The 23,189-nt window shown below is 35.8% G+C and overlaps 1 protein-coding gene across 1 annotated transcript in view; it reads right to left on the bottom strand.

Annotated features, from left to right (window-relative positions):
* LOC111504158 (uncharacterized) overlaps window positions 1–22,963 on the bottom strand; it is a 35,107-nt gene extending 12,144 nt beyond the window's left edge. The window contains exons 1-2 of the mRNA XM_023158659.2: window positions 22,748–22,963; window positions 8,147–10,937 (exon numbers count right to left, since the gene is read on the bottom strand). Coding sequence (XP_023014427.2) covers window positions 8,147–10,937; window positions 22,748–22,778 — 2,822 coding nt within the window. The 5' untranslated portion in view covers window positions 22,779–22,963. The remainder of the gene's footprint in view (window positions 1–8,146; window positions 10,938–22,747) is intronic.
* Between the last annotated feature and the right edge of the window lie 226 nt (window positions 22,964–23,189).

Consider the following 23,189-nt stretch of genomic DNA (forward strand, 5'->3'; position numbering starts at 1 on the left):
GGATGATCCGATTCTGCCAAAAATAAAAAAATGCCACTAACAATTTGAATATCCTTTGGTTACTTTTGCGATAAATGATTCGTAACAATATACGTCATTTAGGTGAATTTTATATTCCGACTTCTCAGACGTCAGAGAAGATCGACATTTCGCTCTGTTATTTTTAGTAACTCTCATCGGAAACCAAAACTACTTGAAAACATACCGAAATGTAGGTCTGAACCGAGCCGAAGGCCGCGTTCCCACCAAACAGCCTTTGTCGGGCAGCAGCGAGTCGCATTGGAAGTATTGACAAGCGCACCGCACGTCAAGAGACACCGCCGAAGATCCGTCGGTCCTCTCTCTGGACACGTCGCGTTGCCTGGAGGCGAGCTTCGAGCCCTCCGACAGGGACCTCTTCGCCTGCTGCAGGCCCTGCACCGAGCCCTGGGACCTCCTCCGTCGAGATCGCCGCACTTTTTCCGATTCCATCTCCGACTTTCGCCCGATTTTTCTACATTTTTGTTTGGTTTTCCCCGCTTCGGAGCAACTCGCTCGAACATCCACAGGTCACTAGCTAATTTTAGTGAGTGCTATTGTTAGAACGCCGACGCCGAGCTTGAACGAGGATTTTTCGACGCCCGGCGAGAGTATTTTTATTTTCGTTTTGTTTGTTGGCTTGGGTTCTGGCGATATTTTCGCTTATTTGTTCTAGTTTTGCCGAAGACGGGAGACATGCCGATACCGTGCCAATAAAGAAGTATATCTATTTCAATGGATAATTAAGTTTTGCTCCTGTTTTCAATTCCATAACACGCAATCCGATCACTATTTTCGATCTTCCTGATGTTGTTTCGCTGTTTGTTTGTTGTCGAGAAACATGTATAAATATTTTCAGATAGGCATTCTACAGTGCCGTACATCACTGACACAACTAGAATATAGGATAAAGAAAATAACTTTTGTTAACTAGTTTAGTGAACCAATAATTTTTCTGAAAAAGGGTTGGTTGGGTAACAAGATGATTTTTTTCTTAAAAAACAATTGTTCTCTTGCCGGCGTTTCGAATTTATTTAAATTCTTCTTCAGAGCTCGGTAGCAATGAATTTTCATAAAAATACCTTACACAAAACTTATACGATCATTATCGTTTCAATTTCACGAGAAATAAAGAGTTTTTAATTAAATTACTCATCGATAAGTAGTTTTTTCGTGTTGATAATATTACTATTTTAAAAACCATCAGACATATTAGATACATATTTAAAAAAATAATAAAAACATTGCAACAATCAAATTTCCGAGATTAGACCAACACAAAACGACATGAAACAAACGAATGGCTTTATCTGTGATTCTGATAAGGTGGTGTCTGTTTTTTAATCAATGGCAGAAAGAAAAAGAATGAAAAAAGTGTAAATTATCAAGGTTTTTTACGTATCCAATTGAAATATGCAGTATTGAGGCCATTGACATCTCTTCTAGTGTTGACACTATCGCATTTGAGGATATGTATCATTTCACTCAAAACTCTTTTAGATAAATATGGTTGAACATCTAGAATAGTTGAATGATCAAAATAAAAAATGTGTCCATATCCTTTTTTATGTTCAACGAGAGCTGTGAGGTTTTTTATATTCAGTTTCTTGAGTCTCTCAAGTTGTCTAAAATTCGTGTTTCAAGATATCGTCCGGTTTGACCAACATATCATTTGTGACAGTTTCCACAGTTCAATTTGAACACTATATTGGAGTGTAATTTCGAGAAAAAATGCTTTCCAACTGTATTTTCATTTGAAAAGGCCACTTTAGATTGTTCGGTATTGCGTAGCATTCCAAGTTTATCAGATACATTTTCAACTGATGGAATTTTGTGATATTTGGGCTTCATCCCTTCATTTTGGGAGGAGAAACTTCTTTCTTCAATTTTCCAATGAGGGCTCTAGGAAAATTATTTTTTACTAAGTAATTCTCACTTATGATGCAGTTTGGAACCTTTGGTGTAATAATGAATATTACTGGAGTGTTTTCCCAACACCAAATCGTTATTTTTAACACCTCTTACGTGTTTCGATCACCAAGTGATCATCTTCAAAGAGGAAGATTAAAACTAAGAACTAGTGCGAGCTAATTCTATTTATGCTATAAAGGTAACCCATACAGGTAAACCATCCAGGCGTACCAACCATACAGATATACCAACCTAAATTAATTTTACAATTTTGCCTTATCTATTATTTTACAATATATGTTTATATAAAACAAATTTCAGCTATATAAAAATTAATTTCACAATGTTGCCTATCCAAATTAATTTTTGCAATGTATCCTTATGTAGTAATCAATAAACCCAACAACTTTATTTTATTTTAACAAGATATATAGTATATGCTCTTTGGTATAGGTTCGTCATCGTTATTCATAATATTATTGTGTTTACTTATTTCTACACTCTCATAGGCATCTAGTTGCCTGTTGTTGTTAACTTGTCTAACTAATCTTAATGAACTGAAGTCTATGGAATGGTTTTGTTGCAAAATATGATGGGCGACTGCTGATTTTTCAGGTCTTCTATATTTTAAGTGTGCTATGTGTTCCTTATATCTTACTTTAATAGATCTTTTTGTCTATCCATAATATTGTGCATCGCAGTCCTTACATTCAATTTCGTAAATTCCAGACTTTTCCGAATTCTCGACTTTGTCTTTTGGACTTTCCAAAAGGCTCTGTGGTGTATGACTTGTTTTAAAAACCACCTTGATACCTAGTTCCTTGAAAATCTTTCCAAAAGTTCCTCGTATATTGGTGGTATGGAACTGAGATGTATTTATCTTGGTTTTTGTCCTTTCTGAAAGTCGAGATTTCGTTCATTCTTAACCTAAACTTCTTTTTCCTTACTATGTCATCTACAATACCCCTAGTGAAACCGTTAGTGGCTGCTATTTCCTGTATTGTACGTCTTTCTTTTGTGAACCTATCATGTGTTAGAGGGAAAGTTAAAAGACGATGCACTAAAAAATTCAACCCAGCACGTTTATGCTGTCCACAGTGATGTGAACTGTCAGGAATATACCTGTACGTGCTTGTTTCTTTTCTAAATATATCGTATTCTAACCCTCCATCTTGGCTCCTCATTACCAAAACGTCAAGAAATGGCAGTTGTCTTAGCCAAATGCAAGAAAAACCTATTTCGTGTAATTTGGATCATAATCAAAATGAAATATAGGTGCTGAATCACTGGAGATAAAAATAAATAAAGATGTCCCACGTTACTTGGAGGGAAAATTTGTGTTTGTGGTCAAAATTCGCAAATGTGTTCGATCAGAGATATCTAGGAGACGTCGTTTCATTCAAAACTCTCCTAAAAGTGATCCTACATGCAACAACCCTCAGTTGAAAACTTATCTTTGAAATCATCCCACAGATAACTCGAATTTGTTCACATCAGTGTGAAATTGACAAAATCAAATTCATCTTTTATTAGCATTCAGACCAACCAGTTGTTTTAAATCATTGCCGTAACTTTCTGAATCCTGGTTATATCCAATGCAAATACTGTTTCCACACACCAGAGCTACGGCACTTTTTTCAACGCGCGTTTCAACAACCAAGTCGGTATTATCATGAGATAACGGCATCGTTCATACAGAGTGACCCATTTGAAAGCGGGCCACCTCTCTAAAACTGTTATTTATTATCCGATTCAGAAGTTTTTTTTTTCAATAGATAGAGCGTCAATAGTTCTATTAGAGTGCTGTGAAGTCGAAATATAAATAAAATTTTCAAGGCCTACTTCGAATTTTTTTCAAGGTCAAAAATCCAAAAAACATACTAGCGATTTTTTTATATGAAATTTGACGACGCCACTGGATTTGTGATGCTTTCAAATGGTTGTGACTGAAATTTCAAGATAAAATAATGTTTTTTAACAGAAATATGGCATAAGTAAAATATACCAATCACTGTCAAAATAATTCAAATAGTTGTATATTAAATAACAATTTTGTAAATAATATGGTTTGAAATACTTCTTCAGAACATAACAACTTTATGTGCGATATAGTTATCTTTATTAGCACACTGCAGTTTGTTGTCAAAGAATAGAAATACACATCTTTATATCATAATATAATTATCAATATTAAAACCATAAATGAACCACTACAAAAGAATGTATTAACATGACAATGCCCACACATTAAATTTTGGACTGTTCCACCAAATCTCCATTCAATTCGATACATTTATCATATCGTTTTCTAATGTTAACCAAAACATTCAATAATTGATTTGGGGTGATATCTCTGCAAGCCTGTCTTATTCTTTCACGCAGTTCCTCTTTGCTCGTTGGGCGAGTTTTGTATACTTTTTCCTTAACGGTGCCCCATAAAAAAAAATCAAGTGGAGTCAAGTCCGGGATCTGGGGGGAAACTCAATCAGTGAACTATTTCGCCCTATCCACCGATTAGGAAAATTTTCTTCCAGCCAATCTCTAACAATCCTGCTATTGTGGATGGAACAGCCATCTAATTGAAATAGAATATGGGCCTCTTCTGCTAGTGGAAGTTCATCCATAGCGTTGGAAAACTCGTTTTTCAAAAAATTCAAAAAATTTTGACCATTCAAATTGTTTTCAAAAAAAAAGGGGCCAATTATTCTGGTATGTAATATTCCGCACCAAACATTTATTTTTTGGGAGTACTGTCTTCTGCAATTTATTATCCAATGTGGATTTTCTTCCGTCCAGTACCTTGAATTTTGAGAATTAACTGTTCCATTGGTTGTGAATGTTGCCTCGTCACTGAACAAAATTTTTTTCAGAAAATTCCTGTTATTTAGATATTCTCCTTGAGCCCATAAACTATACTCCATCCTCTTTTCATTATCGCCTTCTTCTAAGGTGTGAAGAAACTTTGGTTTAAAGGGCTTCATATTATTATATTTCCTAAGATTTCTCCTTATTGTTTCACGCGGTAAGTTGATGTCCAAACTTGCAATTCTCACACTTGTTTTCGGATTATTATTAAAATAATTTCGAATTCGTTCAGAATTATTTCGTCTCTGCCTTTGTACAGTATTAATATTCTTCAGGATATGTTTACTAACAGCTCCATACTGATTGAAAATTTTGTTTACTCTTCCAACTGTAGCTCTGCTAATATTTCGACGCTCCGGATGCATGTTATTGAAAATTCTACATACTTCCCTTTCGGATCTGTCGTTGTTACCACGAAGTTTTACTATTTCAATTTTCTCCTGCAAAGTCAAATTATCTGCCATACTTCTTTATTAGTGTAGGTACTTGAAGAGTTATAAACTTCACTATTAATACTGACAAATTTGTGTCTTTTCGTCTTTTATTTTAATGACTTGTCATCTCCACGGCAACTTAACTTTCAAAGCCTTCTAATAAAAATAATATTTTCGAAATGTGGCATCCCAAACATGTTTGAATGAAACCAAGATATGTAGATATTCGGAATAACTGACAACCACCAAAGAGGAACTGCGTGAAAGAATAAGACCAGGCTTGCATAAATGTTACCCCAAACCAATGATCGAATTTTGATCGAATCTTATGATTAGTTAGCATTAGAAAATGGTAGAATAAACGTATCGAATTAAATCGGAAATTAGTTACAAAGTACGGAAATTAATGTCTGGGCACTCTCATCTCAATCCATTTTTTTGTTGTAGTTCATTTATTTCATCAGTATTGGTTATTATTGATTATTGAATATTGATTACTATTTGATGTAAAGATGTATATTTCATTTCTCTGATGACAAAAAAACTGCAGTGTTTTGATGGACATAACTATCTTCTATACTTTATGGAGTTCTGTTTGAAAGAAACATAATTTGACACCATTTTGAATAACTGCTGTTTACAAGCTCGACTGCTAACGACGTGAAAGAGCATTTTAAACGATATTATTAATAATATTGTGATTTAATATGACGACAATTCGAAATATTTAGATAAAGTGATAAAAATTTTACTTATGCTATATTTCTGTTAAAAAAACATATTTCATCTTGAAATTTCAGTCACAACCATTTGAAAGAATCACAAATCCAGTGGCGTCGTCAAATTTCATATAAAAAAATCGCTAGTATGTTTTTTGGATTTTTGACCTTGAAAAAAATTCGAAGTAGGCCTTGAAAATTTTATTTATATTTCGACTTCACAGCACTCTAATAGAACTATTGACGCTCTATCTATTGAAAAAAAAAACTTCTGAATCGGATAATAAATAACAGTTTTAGAGAGGTGGCCCGCTTTCAAATGGGTCACTCTGTATAAAGGCGTCGAATAAGTTTTTTGTTTTCACAGTTCTCTAGCCTTGCTCTTAAAGAAAGTGAAGGAACATGAATATTAGGGTGTAGCTTTTTAAACTAAAAAAATAGATTGGACTAAAAGAGAAAGTGACATAACATATAAATATTTGGGAATAATTCATCGATTGAGAATACGTCTTGGCATAAACCCATTTCTGGAATATCATTCAATAAATGAAGATGTGATTTACGAGATCTGTTCAGAAAACAGATCTCGTGAATCAGCAGATTTTTTTTTTTTAATATTTATTTATTCACCAATTTCCATTTTGTCATCTTTGAAATATTCCCCCTGTGATATAATACACCTATGCCAGCGTTGTTTCAATCTTCAAAGCAGTTCTGATATGACCCTTTTTGGTATGTACTTAGGGTCTCTCAGCGAATCGGTTGCTATCTCCTCACTCATCGCAAAACACCATCCTTTCATCAATATCACCGATACTCATTCCATACTTTTCTGTTTTCATTCATCACTCTGAATCGCCGATGACAACTGACAAAACAAGCGCCTTCACTATCATCACTTCCCATTCATATCCAACATCTCATATTGGTGTTGAGACCTATCACGCCGACAACCTGGTTCAATTCTCATACCGGTACATTTTTTTAATTGAATTTCTCTCAGCTGTCGATGACCACTAGGACCACGTGACTGGTACGCTCTTTGAATCGCTCCGATATTCATTTCATCCTTCTCTGCATCGATTACGTCACACATTTCTCTCTCACACTCACTAAAGTCACTCTCTGAAACACCAACTCCATGGGAACCAAATGCGTGGCCTTGAAATGGCCCAGGAACAAGCTTGTTCATCTACTGATTTGAATTTTCCGCTGTACCCGCGATAGCTTCTGACTGGTCAACTGTATGACGACATAAGTTGAGGAGTGAAGGGTGTCTAATGAGCCACCACCCCTACTGTTTCATCAATCTTGGGAACAGACAAAAGTCGCAAGGGGGCAAATCTGGGAATACGGTGAATGAAGCAACACCACGGTGTTGTTTTGGGACAAAAAATCACGTACAAGCAGGTGCATTATCGTGATGCAAAAGTCTTGTTTTTGTTTTTCCACCATACCGGATGTTTTCTTCGTATTTCTTCTCGCAAGCGGCGCATAACTTCAAGATAATATTCCTTACTAACCGTACGACCATGTGTCAAGAACTCCTAATGCACTATGCCACGGTAATCGAAAAAAACAGTGACATTTTTTGGGCTTCTCGGCTCCTACGTTGAGACGAAGCTATTACAACGTAAATTAGTCATAAGGTGAGTTAAGATAAAATATAGGTGTACAATATCATTTACCAATTACACATGTCATAAAATGTACAAAATACAGTAAAATGTGAGTATAGAATGAATATGCACAAGACTTGTATATATTAAACATATACACAACAATAATAGTATGGTCAGTTCGTCAGAAACCTCCAACACTACTTCGAACTAAAACGAAACTTTCAATCTCACAAATTCAAGCACAATCTGAATTTGCTGGGATTTCACATCTGCGACTTCAATAGACTATATGAATATTTCGAAATCAAATCTTGAAACATTAACTTTTCTTATACAGTATTCTTGATACAGTATTCAGACTCATTTTGATTTCTGTTCAATATACTTCAAGAGCAGGATACATCTCTGCCCACTTTTTGGAAGCACTTTATCATTTAGAGAACTATTTTTCTTTTCCATAAATTTCCCTGTGATTTCAAAACATATTTAGGTCATTCTTTTCATCGATATAAAAGATGCTAAAGACCTTCCTATACATTTGCATTTTTTTTCTATAAGTCTTATAATAAAAACTCACCTTATTTTAGACCATTTGTTGTAGTCCTCCTCGAGAGATGAATTCTTGACGATCTTATCGTCCAAATAACTCTTCTCTTCGTCAACAGACATCGACTGAGTATTGTCCAGACCACCTCGTAGAAACTTCAACTCCTTACCTTCGTCACCATCGGAGCTGATGACTTGGATGTCCTCATAGCTTCCCTCTTTGCTCACTTTCGAACGACGTTTGAAAGAAACTTTCTTCTTCATGACCGGTGAACCGTCTCCTTTCAAGCTTGACCTGAGTTCGAGAGATTGAGCTCCGGTGGTTTCCTCCTTTTCTGTCGAAGCTGTGGTTTCTGGAAGGTTGGCTTCATTTTGTACTTGTAACGGTTTCTTGTCATCTTCCAACTTTTCTTCTGAGAAATTGTCCTTCTTCATTGTCTTAGGTTCACTCAAACCGTCTTCCTCATCAACTTGAATAGCCTCTTTCTCTGAATCTTCGCTAGTAGCCTTTTCTTTGAGTATAATGCCAATGGGATCTGAGTTACTTTCTATTTCAACATTTCTAGCACTATCTTTCACTTCCTTTCTAACATTTTCATCCTCAGGCAGAGTAACAACCTCACTTTCTTGTCGATTGTTCCCTTCTTCAACAGAAAACTTGTCACTGCTTTCTTCGCTGACCGATTCTAATTTATGTTTAGGACATGCGATTTCATCAACTGCTCCTTTAGCAAGTTCCCTGAGTTCACTTATTCTGCTCCCGAAAAAGCGTTTGTTTTCTGATGAAGGCGTTTCAGGTACATCAGAACTGTTGTAGTCTAGCACTTCTTCGTCGGATGGTGCAGTCAAGAATATGAATTGCACCCCACTTTGTACGGGGCTGTCGGGAGTAGTTGAGTCCGTATCGGGAGTTTTCAAACCTTCTTCGGCTTGGACGTGTGAGAACTCGTCTTTTTCCCCTTCGGGCGGCTTCAGGGGGATATGAATGTAGACTGGCTCAACAGGTGTCAGAGGTTTTAGCTGTTTAGATTTTTTAACTATTTTCTCTTCTTTCGGTTTGACCTCTTTCTTAGAACTGGACCGCGTCAGTGCATTCTTTATTTTATCAGAAGCATCTTTCAGCTTCTTCATCACACCCAACCTTGAGAGACTTTTTCTGCTATAACTGCTTTCGAGAGAAACTTTCCTCTTTCTTTCGGGTTCTGCCGATTTGGACCGTCCCTTCCTTTCGCTTTGTGTCTCTGCGTCAGATTTGGACGTGGTGGCTGCAAAAAGCTTGTCGAACATGTCATTGTATTTTGCTTCTTCGACTTGTGCAACATTATCATTTTCTTCCTCAGGTTCCATGACTTCCATATTTGGAGGGTCTTCAGGAGATTTATGTCTTTTAAAATTTATAGGATCGACTTCTCCGAAAGATGATAAACCTTGTTGTTGATGACTTTGTTGTTCAGGGCTGTAGAAACGAGCTTCATCCTTCATTTCGAAGTTGACCTCTTCATTTTTCACTAAAATTTTAGTATCAGAATCTCCATCAGCTTGTACCCTACGCTTGTTTTCGATAATGTTTGCTTCTACTTTGATGTCTACCACAGATTCTTCTTTTCCTACAGGATCTGTTTTCATTTTGAAATCCGTTTGCTTCGAGTCTACATGCACCTTCGTGTCTTCTTCAGTTTTCTTTCCTTTTTCTTCATCAACGACTATTTCTTTCTTGGTAATCGTTTGTGCTTTGATATTTTTATCTAACTTGGACTCTTTTTTCACTTTTGCATCTTTCTTGTTTTCTGTTTTCGTTTCTCCTACATTGGTGTCTTCTACAGTTTCGGTGTCTTCATCTTTGTATGCCTCTTCTCCTTTGCTGGTTCTTTCTGTATTAATGTCTGTTTGAATGGTCCCTTCTGTTTCCATTTCCTCTTTAATCGGATCGTTTTTGACATCCTTCAGTTGCTTCAGGTTCTTCACGAGATCCTTGAAGCTTCCTGGTTTCTTAGGTTGATGTTTCTTCGTTTGGTCTGATCCCAACTCGAGATGTGAGAACTCATCTTCCTCACCTGGGAGAGGTTTCAGTGGTATGTGAATATATAAAGGCTTCGTATTTTGAGGGGTGTTATTTTTCTTGATTTCTTTTTTTGTTTCGGGAGGCGTGTTATTTTTTTTCTTTGGAGGAGACTTCTTTAGTTTTGATGTCGGGAAAGATATCTTGGGAACTTTTATTTTGGCTTTGGTGTCCTTGATCTTTTTCAAGATGGCCGATTTAGTCTGACTGATTCTGCTGTAACTGCTTTCTGCTGATAGTTTTCTTTTTCTTGTTTGAGGCTCCTCTTCTTTTTCTTCCGCCATAGTTACCTCCATAGGAGTTTCTTGGTTTTTTCGTTTTCCCGTTGGACTACGATCCTCTTTGTCGAGATATTGGCTTATATCGTCCGAGCTTTCGGCAGATTCGAGGAAGAATATTCCAGGACTTTGTTTATCCTTATCGTTACCATCACATTCTTCTATGACTAAAGAACTATTGCTACGTTTAATGGAATGCTCATCAGGTTCGGTGATAATTTGCAATTCGTCGGATTTTTCGTGAGGTTCTTCGGCATGTGGATTTATATCGGTGTCCATCACCTCAGATATTTCGACGTCAGATTTGCCCATCGTCGAAGAGCTTTTACTTTTTCGCATGCCTTCCATCGTGTACGGTTCTGGGTCTAGTTCTTCGTCAAATGGTTCCTTGTAGAGGTACGTCCACGGGTACCCACCTTTTGAGCGAGATCTCTTGACGTCCTCCCACTTGTATGTCTTGATTGGTACCCGCGGATCTCTTTTCGCTGTAAAGAAAACTTGTGTTTAGAATATGAATATTCTATGCTTAACAAATAGAACTTCATATTTTCCAAAAAAATGATAAAATTAATATCATTCGTCAGTTCTATAAGAAAACTGTCTGTTCATCAGGAAGTAACACACAATGTTTTCCATTTAGAATGTGAAAGGAAGGCCATTGGATATACAGAGTTGCCGAACGAAAATGGAACAGAGTGGTTATCCATTAACTGCATTTAATTTTTGCTTGAAGTAAATTTAAAATTTTTGACAATGCTTCATTAGAAGAGCGAAATAGTATCAAAGATGTAGACACTTGAGAGCGAAACAATCCAAAGAGACTGTGGAGAAAGTCTCGTAGAAGTAAAGTGGGCTTTTGCTATAGTCCCTAGTTTTTTTAATGTTTATTTATGCATTAAAATGAATGAGCTTAAAAAAACAATTGGACATATACATATCATATGCACACACAAGTATACAGTGCCTTTCTTTAATATCCTCAAACTTTTATTTTTTGAACGGGTCAGCTTAAAAAATTGAAATTTGAGATAATGAATTTAGGCATGAATACTTTATTTTGAAGTGAAATTGACAGATGAAACTTTCAAGATGGCGACTGGGCGCCATCTGGGAAAAAAAATTAAATGGAAAGGGGGGTTTTGTGACACATATTTTTGAAGCTCGTGACAAAAACTTCACAACCCTAGAATATAATGTCAATATCTTCAACTACTACAAAATGGAGGAACTTTTAATAATTATCTGAATACATTGACATTTGACTACATAATCTGAGGTAATAAGCTTGAGGTCAGTTCAGAAGATGCTCGAAATGGTTGCCTTGAACTTCTGGACATATGAACAGCCTATCTGATATTTCACGGCGAACATTTTCGAACACAATAATGTCAATATCTCTACAATATTCTCTGCCGTATATCCAATATTGAAGCAGGTTCAGTTTCATGCACCTTTTGCTTCAAATAGAACCATAAAACATTCTGTAGGACCTCGACGGCCAATCCAACGACAGGGAAAAGTAGTATCCAAAAGTTTCTTACTTGTCTGGAGTAATGTGGTGGTGCTCCATCTTGTTGGAATTTCAGTGATTAGAGGGTCAATAGTAGTTTCCAGCATATTCAAATACACATCTCCTATTAAATTTTGATCAATAAATAGAGGTCCTACAATATGGTTTCTCAATATTCCTGCCAAACCGTTAATTTTTTCTGGATATTGGGTATGTGTTTCCCGGAAAACGTGAGGGTTGGTGTCACTCCGATAACGGCAATTTTGTCTGTGAACATTGGCGTTTAAAAAAATGTACATTCGTCACCAAAACACATATTGTGGAGATAGGTAGGATGCCTTGCAATGGTTTCCCTCATGATTTCGTAGAATTCTGTTCTTCGATCAGGATCATCTTCAGTTAATTGTTGAACCATTTTAATTTTGTATGGATGATACCTATTCCTCTTCAAAAGTCTTCACACAGTAGAAGGAGATTCCTCACAAACATTCGCGACGGAATAAGTAGACTGTTCAGGATTTACTACCATCCCACCAATTATTTGCACTTGCTGTTCTTCCGGAATGGACGAATGACCTGGAGGCTTTTTGTTATGTACACTACCGGTAGTTGTGAATTTGGATACAAGTTCCCTCAAATATTTTCTACAGATAGGACAATTCGGAAAACGCTCATTGAAAATCCTTTCGGTCTCGTGAAAGTTACGCGTCGCAGCGTAAATAAAAGTCGCTTCAATTTTTTCTCCCAATGGACGAGAATTGACTATTTTAGAGATTGTTGACGTGGTACCTTTCTAGCAGTAAAACCGAAAAATAAATGAGAATATTATAACTGAACAATGATGTTCATTGTCGTACTGACATTTTTTGTCGTTTTTATAAACAAAAAATAATTTAACAAACCTTAGTTGTTGGAATTGCCTTATGCCAGATAAAAAGGAATATTTCTAGAAATATCCATATCAATGTGTTTGTCTTCGGAAAATTATTAAATGTTCCACCATTTTATAGTAGGTGAAGATATTGACTTCATATTCTAGGGTTGTGAAGTATTTATCAGGAGCTTCAAAATGATGTGTCACAAGATCCCCCTTTCCATTTAATTTTTTCCCCAGATGGCGCCCAGTCGCCATATTGAAAATTTCATCTGTCAATTTCACTTCAAAATAAAGTATTCATGCATTAAATTCGTTATCCCAAATTTCAATTTTTTAACAAATTATTGTACTTCTCAGAAGTCAATTATATTTTTTTTTTCTGATTGATTCGGCTGTTACTTGATGAAGATCCATAGTAATTTCATAAACTACACCTCACGATTTGATCTTCACAAACTTTGTTTGAGAAATATATCACGACATGTTTAGCTAACACAGTGACTTCTTCAACAGTGATTTGAATACTCACTGTTGAAGAAGCTACTGTGTTAGCGAAACATGTCGTGATATATTTCTCAAATAAAGTTTGTGGAAATCAAATCGCGAGTTGTAGTTAATGAAAAATTTAAATATACTTAAGGAAACAAACAAGTACCTACAAATAGAAAAAATATATGTTTTTCATTGACCAGCTGTCGTACCTCTACGAACTACAACCCTCAGAAGTCGAAACTTGTACGAGTTGAGGACTAACGAGGTCTTACCTCTTAACGTGTGATTCCTAACACGGGTTGGACGATGGCAAGGGAAAATCGATCGTTTAGCCTGCGGCTTGAACCACCGACTCACACATAGATCGATTGAGAGGGCGAACAAAGCACCCACGCCCGGCTACCGACCTATTATTCTTTTTTACAGGTCACGGTTGCGGTGCATTCTTTATAATTTATCAGTCATGTCGGTATTAGGTACTAACAGAGATATAGATAAAGGAACAAAATGGGAATTTGGTTCAGCAAAAAACAGATAATTTTTTGTTTTTTTAATTAAAGTGAGTAAATAGTCCCAGTATCAGTGACTTTGACTGGGGTTTTAATACGGGGAACTAGACATGATGGTTCTTTATTACTTTTCAGTTGGGTTTTTTGTTTTGAATTTTGTTGTTATATGTTCCAAAAAAGTACATTAGTGAAAAATTTGGAAAGTTTGTCTTAATGAATGAAAAATTGTTTAATTTTAAGTGATTTTTTATTTTATAAACCCTTCTTCTTGCACCATCAGAGGGCTTCGAGAAATGTACCTTGCCCATAGTGAATTCAGGTCTTGCGCCGCCACTGAATATGGTCTAATATAATACGGAACCGTCGAGTTTATCATACAGGGCGTTCCAACGAAAACTTGACCCCCCCGTAAGTCAGAAACAGACGTGTAATCGAAAATGTCAAAGAACACGTCAATTTTTATTTCTAGGGAGACTTAATTCTGATATGAAAATCATACCCGAAACTTTATCCCCCTGCGGTCAGCAACTACCTCCCTATTTTTTTCAACAGCATGGGGGGTTGCGTGATACATCATTTGAAAGGTCTTTTGTAACTCTATTACCTCTGTAATTTTTTTCGAAATTAGTTCATTCTATATTGAGAAATTGAATGTTGAACGTTTTATTAAAAAAAAAACAGAAAATTCGCTATCGTTCATTTTAATGAGGAAATCAACAACAAATAATATCAGTGGAAACAAAATCGAAGAATAAAATGTTCAAAATGACCCCCGCCTAGTTCCATACAATAACACAGTCTACTCTCGAAAGCGTTCCGTACATTATTCAAGATGTCCAGAGTCAGCAATCGCCATTCCCGAACAATTATCTGTCGCAGGTATTCTAGATTTGTAGGCTTAATAGAGTTCAGGTGTCCCCACAGAAAGAAGTCCATCGGTGTGAGATCAGGTGATCTAGCTGGCCACTCCACTGGACCCCTTCTGCCGATCCAACGCATTGGAAAACGTTCGTCCAAAAACTGTCTCATCCGAACATCAAAATGTGGGGTGCACCATCCTGCTGGAATGTTACTTCATTTTCTACTAAGTTGTCATCATTTTCTAAAATTTGCGTAATCATAGGATCTATACAGTCTTGTAATAGATTTAAGTATGTGTCTCCATTGAGATTGCCTTCAATGAAGAATGGTCTAACAATATGATTACCAAGAATGCTGCCCCAGACATCCAATTTTTGTGGAGTTTGTGAATGTGTTTCCATCATCAACTGAGGATTCACATCGCTCCAGTAATGACAATTATGTCTATTCACTTCACCATTCAACATAAAAGAACTTTCGTCTGAAAAACATGTATTGTATAATAGGCTGGTATATGTACTCACTTCGGCGGTACATATACTAAAATAATAGGTTTGGGTTATTCGTCAATTTCTCGCTGAACACCTCATAAAACTGAAGTTGACAAACAGGATCATCTTCGTTAAATTCCTGAACTAGCCTTATTTTGAATGGATAGAATTTGTAGGCTTTCAAAATTCGAAAAACACTAGTAGCTGATATACCAGACGCTCAAGATACTTGTCTGATAATTGTCGATTATCCATTTGTATATGTCGTAAAACTGCAACTTCAACTCCGTCATTTCTGTTGTCAACAGAACCTGAAGTTCAAAACTTATCCATTAACTGTTTAACGTATTGATGGCTCACATTGTGGTCTGGATGATTCGTATTATAAATTCTTGCAGCAGCTTTAGCACATTCATTATTTCGATAATAGGTTGCAATAATTTCTATTCTTTCTTCAGTAGATTCAACAAAAACTACCAGTGCAGAAAAAACTAACAGTGTCATCCATTTCAAAACAACAGAGAATTGTTAGAGAATGCCGATTTCTTACTCCGGACATTTTCAATAATGTAAGGAACGCTTTCGAAAGTAGACTTGTATAGAACTAGATGGAGGTCAGTTTGAACAATTTATCCGTTGATTGTGTTGCCATTGATGATATTACTTTGTCGGGACCGAAATTGACTCATTCATAATACTTGACAGCATGTATCACTCGACCCCTCATGCCATTGAAAATATATGGGGGTAGTTACTGACCGCAGGGGGCTGAATCGCGCTATATCAAAATCAGTCCCCCTAGAAATAAAAGCTGACGTGTTCTTTGAAATTTTCGATTACACTTGCGTTTCTGACTCACAGGGGGGTCAAGTTTTCGTTGGAACGCACTGTCAAGATTAACATATTAACATATTAATCAACAATGGCTGGGCAAGGAATATTATCTCTATAAACAAATAAATTATTGGAAAAAACCATTGATGGTACTCCCCTTGTTTATAATTCAGTTGAGGCTCATAATTGTGAACAATTAAAAAGGTGGTTAAAACGTCATGGGCGTCCGCAAAAAGGAAAAAAGTGAGCTGATTGAGAGGTTAGGTATCAGCATTTGTTTACTATCTGAAAACATATAAAAAAAATAGTATTTACAGTTTTATTCTTATTAATAATGTCTGTTTATTTGATGTAATTGAGAATATATTTCAGTTGACAGGAGTATTACTTATAGAACTAATAAATAAATCAAGCCATTAATATTTTGAGGCTGTACATATGACATTAATATTTAGACAAATATGTAAATACTGAATTGAATATGTTTAGTAATTTTTATACAATACAATACAATATAATTTATATACAGAGTGGTCCAACGAAAAGTATGCACCTTGCTTTTCTCCTTTTTTTGTAACTTAACGCAAAAATGCTCGGACAGGTCAATTTTGCTTTTGAGGGGGACACATTTTAGATGTATTTTTCTACCTGTGCCTTCAACCCCCTAGCGAGGGTGAGTAACAACCCTAAAATTTTAAATGGAAAGTGGGGTCGAGTGATGTATCATTTGAAAGGGCACAAAATTCTCTTTCCAATGATACCTAATTTGTTGTATTTCACTCAAACATGTAGGTATTATGAAGAAAAACAACTACAACCCAGTACTTTGAAATGTGTAATTGACTTAGTAGAATCCTACTTCAGCAAGTGCTGAAAATGTGACCCATTTGCTTCAAATCTATTCCTAACATTCTGTAGCATATCAGGTATAATACTTCTGCACTCTGCTGTAATTCGTTGGCGAAGATCTTCTATGGACTCGGGCGGCATAGCAAAACATTTATTTTTCAAGTGTCCCCAAAGTAAAAAGTCTAAAGGCGATAAATCAGGTGACCTGGCAGGCCATTCGATGGGGCCTCTCCTGCCAATCCACCGTTCAGGAAACCGGTCATCTAAAAACTCTCTTACCGGAGCAACATAGTGAGGAGGTGCTCCATCTTGCTGGAAATGAAGCGGATCATCATTATGATTTTGGTCATTTTCAATTATTTCTGTTATGAGAGGATCAATTGTATCTTCAAGCATGTTCAGGTAGACCTCACCAGTTAAATTCCCAGTAATAAAAAGTGGCCCTACGATATGACTACCCAATATGCCACACCAGACATTGATTTTTTGAGGGTACTGATGGGTATGGACCTCTCGGAATAAGTGTGGGTTACTGTCATCCCAGTAACGGCAATTATGCCTATTCACAACTCCATTAAAAAAAATGTACTCTCATCGGAAAAGCACGTGTTAAATGATAGGTGCGGATCATCAATTAGTAGCTGGCTCAGTTGTTCACAAAATTGCAGCCTTCTATCAGGAGCATCTTCATTGAGTTCCTGTACTAATTTAATTTTGTAAGGATGAAATTTATAGGCTTTTAATATCCGTATTATGGACGAACGGGAGACACCTGAGGCTGCAGCAAGCTGACGGGTACTTTGAGTATGATCCAATTCAACATGTACCAAAACAGCGACTTCCACTGCTTCATTTCTGATCGGTTTCCGTGGCTGGTGTTTTACATTACAGACAGATCCGGTATAAAAAAACTTTTGGACTAACTCGCCAACGTACGAATCATTCACATTTCTCCCGGGATGACTGTTATTAAAGAGGCGAGCAGTAAGTCTAGCACAACTATTATGTTGATAATAAAATTTAACAGTTTCAACTCGTTCAGGAATGGAATAAACCATTTTTACAGTAAAGTTGAAATAATTTCAAAAGCAACCGAACTGAATCAATGAACGTTTGCCTGAATTCTTTTTGTACACTTATCTGCTGTTGTTATTTGAACCAAAAAAACGCACGAGAGAAATTGAGGAATGTAGTAGTGATGAAAATGCCGTTTTTTTCCGCATTTTCATTAACACCAAAAATATCGAGTAAATGTTCTTGCTTTTTTTATAACTATTCAAGTAAATACAACAAATTAGGTATCATTGGAAATAAAATTTTGTACTCTTTCAAATGATATATCACTCGACCCCACTTTCCATTTAAAATTTTAGGGTTGTTACTCACCCTCGCTAAGGAGTTGAAGGCACAGGTAGAAAAATACATCTAAAATGTATCCCCCTCAAAAACAAAATTGAACCTGTCCGAGGATTTTTGCGTTAAGTTACAAAAAAAATGAGAAAAGCAAGGTGCATACTTTTCGTTGGACCACTCGATATGAAATTCACAGTCAAAAATGCAATAAGGAATAATGTACGTATGTTGAAATTCCTGATAGCTTAAAGGATCAGGGTTTTCTTCAGTTGGACCACTTTCTCCAATGAAATGTAGTGAGCAAATATAAGTATCCTTGGTAACATCGTCAATAGATTTAAAGCCTCGGTCACTCCTGCCACATTTTTTCACTCATAATTCACATTTCGCACATGCTTTAATATGTAATTTGCTTGATGATTTGATTATTTTTTTTACGATATTCAAGACAAGGCTTTGGAAAATTTATAAAATAGTATGTGTTGGTTTTGAATGGTTTGAATCGTATATCACTTTTACATAGGTACTCCATAACAACACCGTTTTGTTGTTCCTTTTCGTACAGATAACATAATTTTAATGGAGTATAATTTTTTTTTTCTGATTATTTTCACTTACTACTTTTTTTTCACTTTTTTACAGTTAATAAACTTCAATTTATATTTTGATTTTTTAAACATGAGTTGCGGGCTCTTTAACATGGTTGTTTACAAAAAACAGTACGAAAAAGATGGCTGATACTGACGCATGCGCACAAAAAAAATTGTGATGAAAAGGCCTATGAAAGCAAATCATTCGATACAATATGGTGGAAAGGCGGCAAAATGGCCATTTGCCAACATAATTTTTTGAATATGGATTTCAGAATACGATTGGTTTCAATTTTTTCGATAGTAACCTATTGAAATTGAGTTCACAATTAATTGAGTAGATGTTTTTCATCAGACAAGTAATAATTTACTTCAAGCAGTTGGCTATTACTCATATTTTTGTTAAGTCTTTTTCTGCTGTAGCGATTATCAACACTTTCGCCGCGTTTCAGTGGAAAGTCCTGTAAATAGAGAAAATAAGTTTCAGTTCCTCAGAACCTTCACAGGTTCTATTAACAAATTTTATCGTAAAGTGCATTGAAAATGAACATTCGTTCAGAATAATATATTTTTCGTAATGTCTCCTTCTACATATATTAATGTTCCAACGTGGGCGTTTGTGATGCAAGATCTTGGCGGAGGTTATTTCTGACTAACAAAAAATGTATTTTGAGATTTCAGGAATACTACGGAAAATATCAAACGAGACTTAGATTTTCTCAATTATATCAACGCATTGCAAAAATACAAGGAAACACCTGTTCATTATCAAAGTCGACATTAATTTCGGGTGAGTTCATAGGAGAAGATATCTTAATAGATAAAACAAAGTCGCGAAATCTTGTTAGTTGCATAATCTACAAATCAAAAACAGTTAGACCGATTTTCATGATTTCTGATTCGTTGGATGTGTCTACATCCGGAATAGAGATAAGGTAATGACTTGAAACATCTGAAAAAAATTTTGAGCCGTCACGGGACGCCTGGCAGATCCGAAACATCAATAATAATATTTTGTGATTCCTAAGTATCCGAGCTTAGTAGTCGAGAAAGGTAGCGCCGAAACAGTGGAAAGAGAATCGCACAGTCGCTTGCGCATGATGACCCGTCGCCACTGCAGCAATCGGTTTTACGTGCGGCTATAGATGTTTCAAAAATAATAATATAAAATTGAAGATCGAACAAATTGACGACATTTGGTGTCAATTAAGACTATGACATTTAATTGTGATTGTGAGTGCATGAATAATTGTTACGTCATAATAGAAAGAAAGTCGGCAATATCCATGACATTACAATGCCTCGAGCGGGAAGATCGAATGTTTCACAACGAAGCCGTGAATTTTGGAAATCAATCTTCTGCAGATGAGGAAGAAATCGCAAGAAAGGAGCGGCGTATTCCTGTTCCTGCAGTAGATATTTTATTTTACCTCTTGACCTACTGTTCTACTGACAGAATTGAAATATTTAGATATGCAATTAATGTACTGTAATGATTATTACAGCTAGGTTAATCTAGCTGTTCCTCTCAATATTGGAAAAAGATAAATCGAACAAAATTGTACCACCGGTTTCAGGAAAATTACAAGAAAAGACGTTTCAATAAATTTTTTTAATCACTATGGGACAAACAAGACAGTTGAATAGCAACATATAAATGCTTTACTATATGGTTAGTCAAGCTTCCATTTTCGACATGACCAAAAATCATAAGACACGGTTAAGAAAATATATGAAGTATTCATTCGACACTCAAACATGTTTAATAAGATGGCATTTAGTGAAGTGAAGTTATTTTTCCACAAATGAGGCGATTTATTGAAATTACATTCTAATGGGATAAGTTTTCATATTCCAATCTTGTGGGAGTATCTGTATCTAATGATATGTTATATGTAAAAAAATTAGATTTCTTTAGTTTTGAATTTGGCGCGCTTCGCATGCTGGTATATCAATGTCAAACTTTTCAGTCTGTCGTTTCTGGTTAGAGGTTAGATTTATTGGAATTGGAATGTTTATTGAAATTTATTTTGTGACTATACAAAATGGAAAGAAGGAATACACTTTGTATGTCGTTTCTTTCATTTCAGCAACACATTGGTTTATTTCAATCCTAACCCATAAGATATAGTCTTATAAAACTTCGCCTGGCAAGGGGGAAATGTAAAGAAATTAGATTTCTTTAATTTTGAATTTGGCGCGCTTCGCGTATTAGCATATCAATGTCAAACTTTTTAGTTTGTAGTTTTTGGTTAGAGGTTAGGTTTGAAAAACCTTTTTTCGTGGAGAACTCAATACTTTCTTTTATTGGGTATCTAACCATCCACAATCTGAAAAATGAAAGCTTTATCGATAGAGAATCTGCTGAAGTATAATAAAAGGCAAACTGAAAAGTTCAGCCCAAAAAGTTACTGCGTAATACAGGGGGAAACATAAGTAAGTTAAAATATTCAGTGACGTATTCTTGAGACAATTTTAAGAGAAATGTTTCCGGAAATGCTTCGTTTCGGAGGTATAGGATTTTGAAATTAATATTTTCGTCCGTTTTTTTAAAATGAGTTTTGCAAAAAATAAATTTTTTGATGTTGGAAATCATAACTTCACATTAAATTTCATGTAATGTCTAGAGAGCGCTGCGTATGCTGTCATTAATATTTCAAATTGCTCTAACTTTTTTGTCAGCAAACTTTTGGCATTTTTCATGAAAAAACCTAATTCCCAGATTTTTTCCAAGTGAAAAAGGTACACTCAACAATGCTGGAGGTGATCGTTTTCTGGATATTAACAATTTTCTATTCGATGCATTATACTTAGTTCCTAGGGCGCTAAGTAAAGGTGCTGAGAACATTATAAAAACTAAGTAAGCCAAGTAATATGCAACGATATAGAAAATTGTAAATATCTGGAAAACGATCACCTCCAGCGTTGTTGAGTGTACCTTTTTTACTTAGAAAAGGTGTGGAAATTAGGTTTTTTCATGAAAAATACCAAAAGTTTGTTGTCAAAAATGTTAGGGCAATTTGAAATGGATAATGACAGCGTACGCAGCGCCCTCTAGACGTTACATGAAAATTAATACGAATTTATGATTTCCCACGTCAAAAAAAACCCCAAAGTTCGTGCAAATAACTCGTTTTTTGCAAAAGTTATTTTCAAGAAACGAAGAAAAAAATCAATGTCAACGCTCCGTATCTCCGAAACGAAACATTTCCGGACGAAAGTTTTGAAAGACTTTTTCCTTAAAATTGTCTCAGAAATAAGTCACTTGAATATTTCAACGTACTAATGTTACCCCCTGTATAAACCACTGAATAATTAAATCAGTCAGTAAGTTGTATTCATAAATTTTATCTACAAATTGAAAAAATTAGTGGTCGACATTCGAAAACCTGAAATTTTCGCGTCAAATTGTGATGGCTCTAATTCTTTTGACATACGTCAAAAGAATTAATTGTCCAGATGTCATAAGCGACTGTTTTCATGAACACACATTCACAATTTGACGCGAAAGTTTTATAGAGATTTTCATGTATTGAAAACGGAAAAAGATTCTTTTCTGAAATGTCGACCGATAAAGAAAGCTAAGCACTGATATTCAATTTTTTAAATTTATTTTTTCAGTCTGTAGGCATAATTCATGAATACGACATGTTACTGACTAATTGGACTCTTCGGTGGTTTATATTACGCAGTAATTTTTCGGGGTAAACTTTTCCGTTTGCCATTTACGACACTCCAGCAAATTTTCTATTGATTTAGCTTTCATTTTCCAGATTGTGGAAGGTCATATACCCAAAAAAAACCAGTAGAAAGTACAAAAGTATAACTTATCGTGCTTGTCAGGCAAATAACTATTTGCGCACTTCACGCATCTCACTGTCTCCACGTCCAATTTTAGCTTGCACATCACACCCCACACCAAAGCTCACCTTTCTTAACCTTCCTAGCGGGGCTCTCCATTTTGAGTTTCGGCAATTTCGACACGGCAATTTTTCGAAAATTCCATGGCTCTCTAATCCGAACAGTTCATTGGAAAATCCTTCTTCGTCTGTATATTTTGCGCACTGCACTCGTGAAACGGCTCTGTGAAGTGTTTTTCGAAGTTGGTCTGGTTCGCGACTGAAGTTTTGGTTTATTCCTGGCTCGTCTATTTTTGAAAACTGACGCGTTTTGCAAACAACTGCGACCACCTTTGATCATTTGAACTAACTTTACGATGGAAAATGTCGACTGTGGAGTAGCGGTTTCAGGAAGAGGGCGCGAACTGGATAAGATTTGTTGCTGCTACTCTTTATTTCAATGAAAGAAATGGCCATATGTTTAAAATTTTCTAAATTTCGAGCAAACCTTGATACGTTCAAAGTCCAACCT

This window comes from Leptinotarsa decemlineata, unplaced genomic scaffold (genome assembly GCF_025532065.1).
Source record: "Leptinotarsa decemlineata unplaced genomic scaffold, Ldec_3_MD MMD2_P_RNA_scaffold_12, whole genome shotgun sequence".
NCBI lineage: Eukaryota > Metazoa > Arthropoda > Insecta > Coleoptera > Chrysomelidae > Leptinotarsa > Leptinotarsa decemlineata.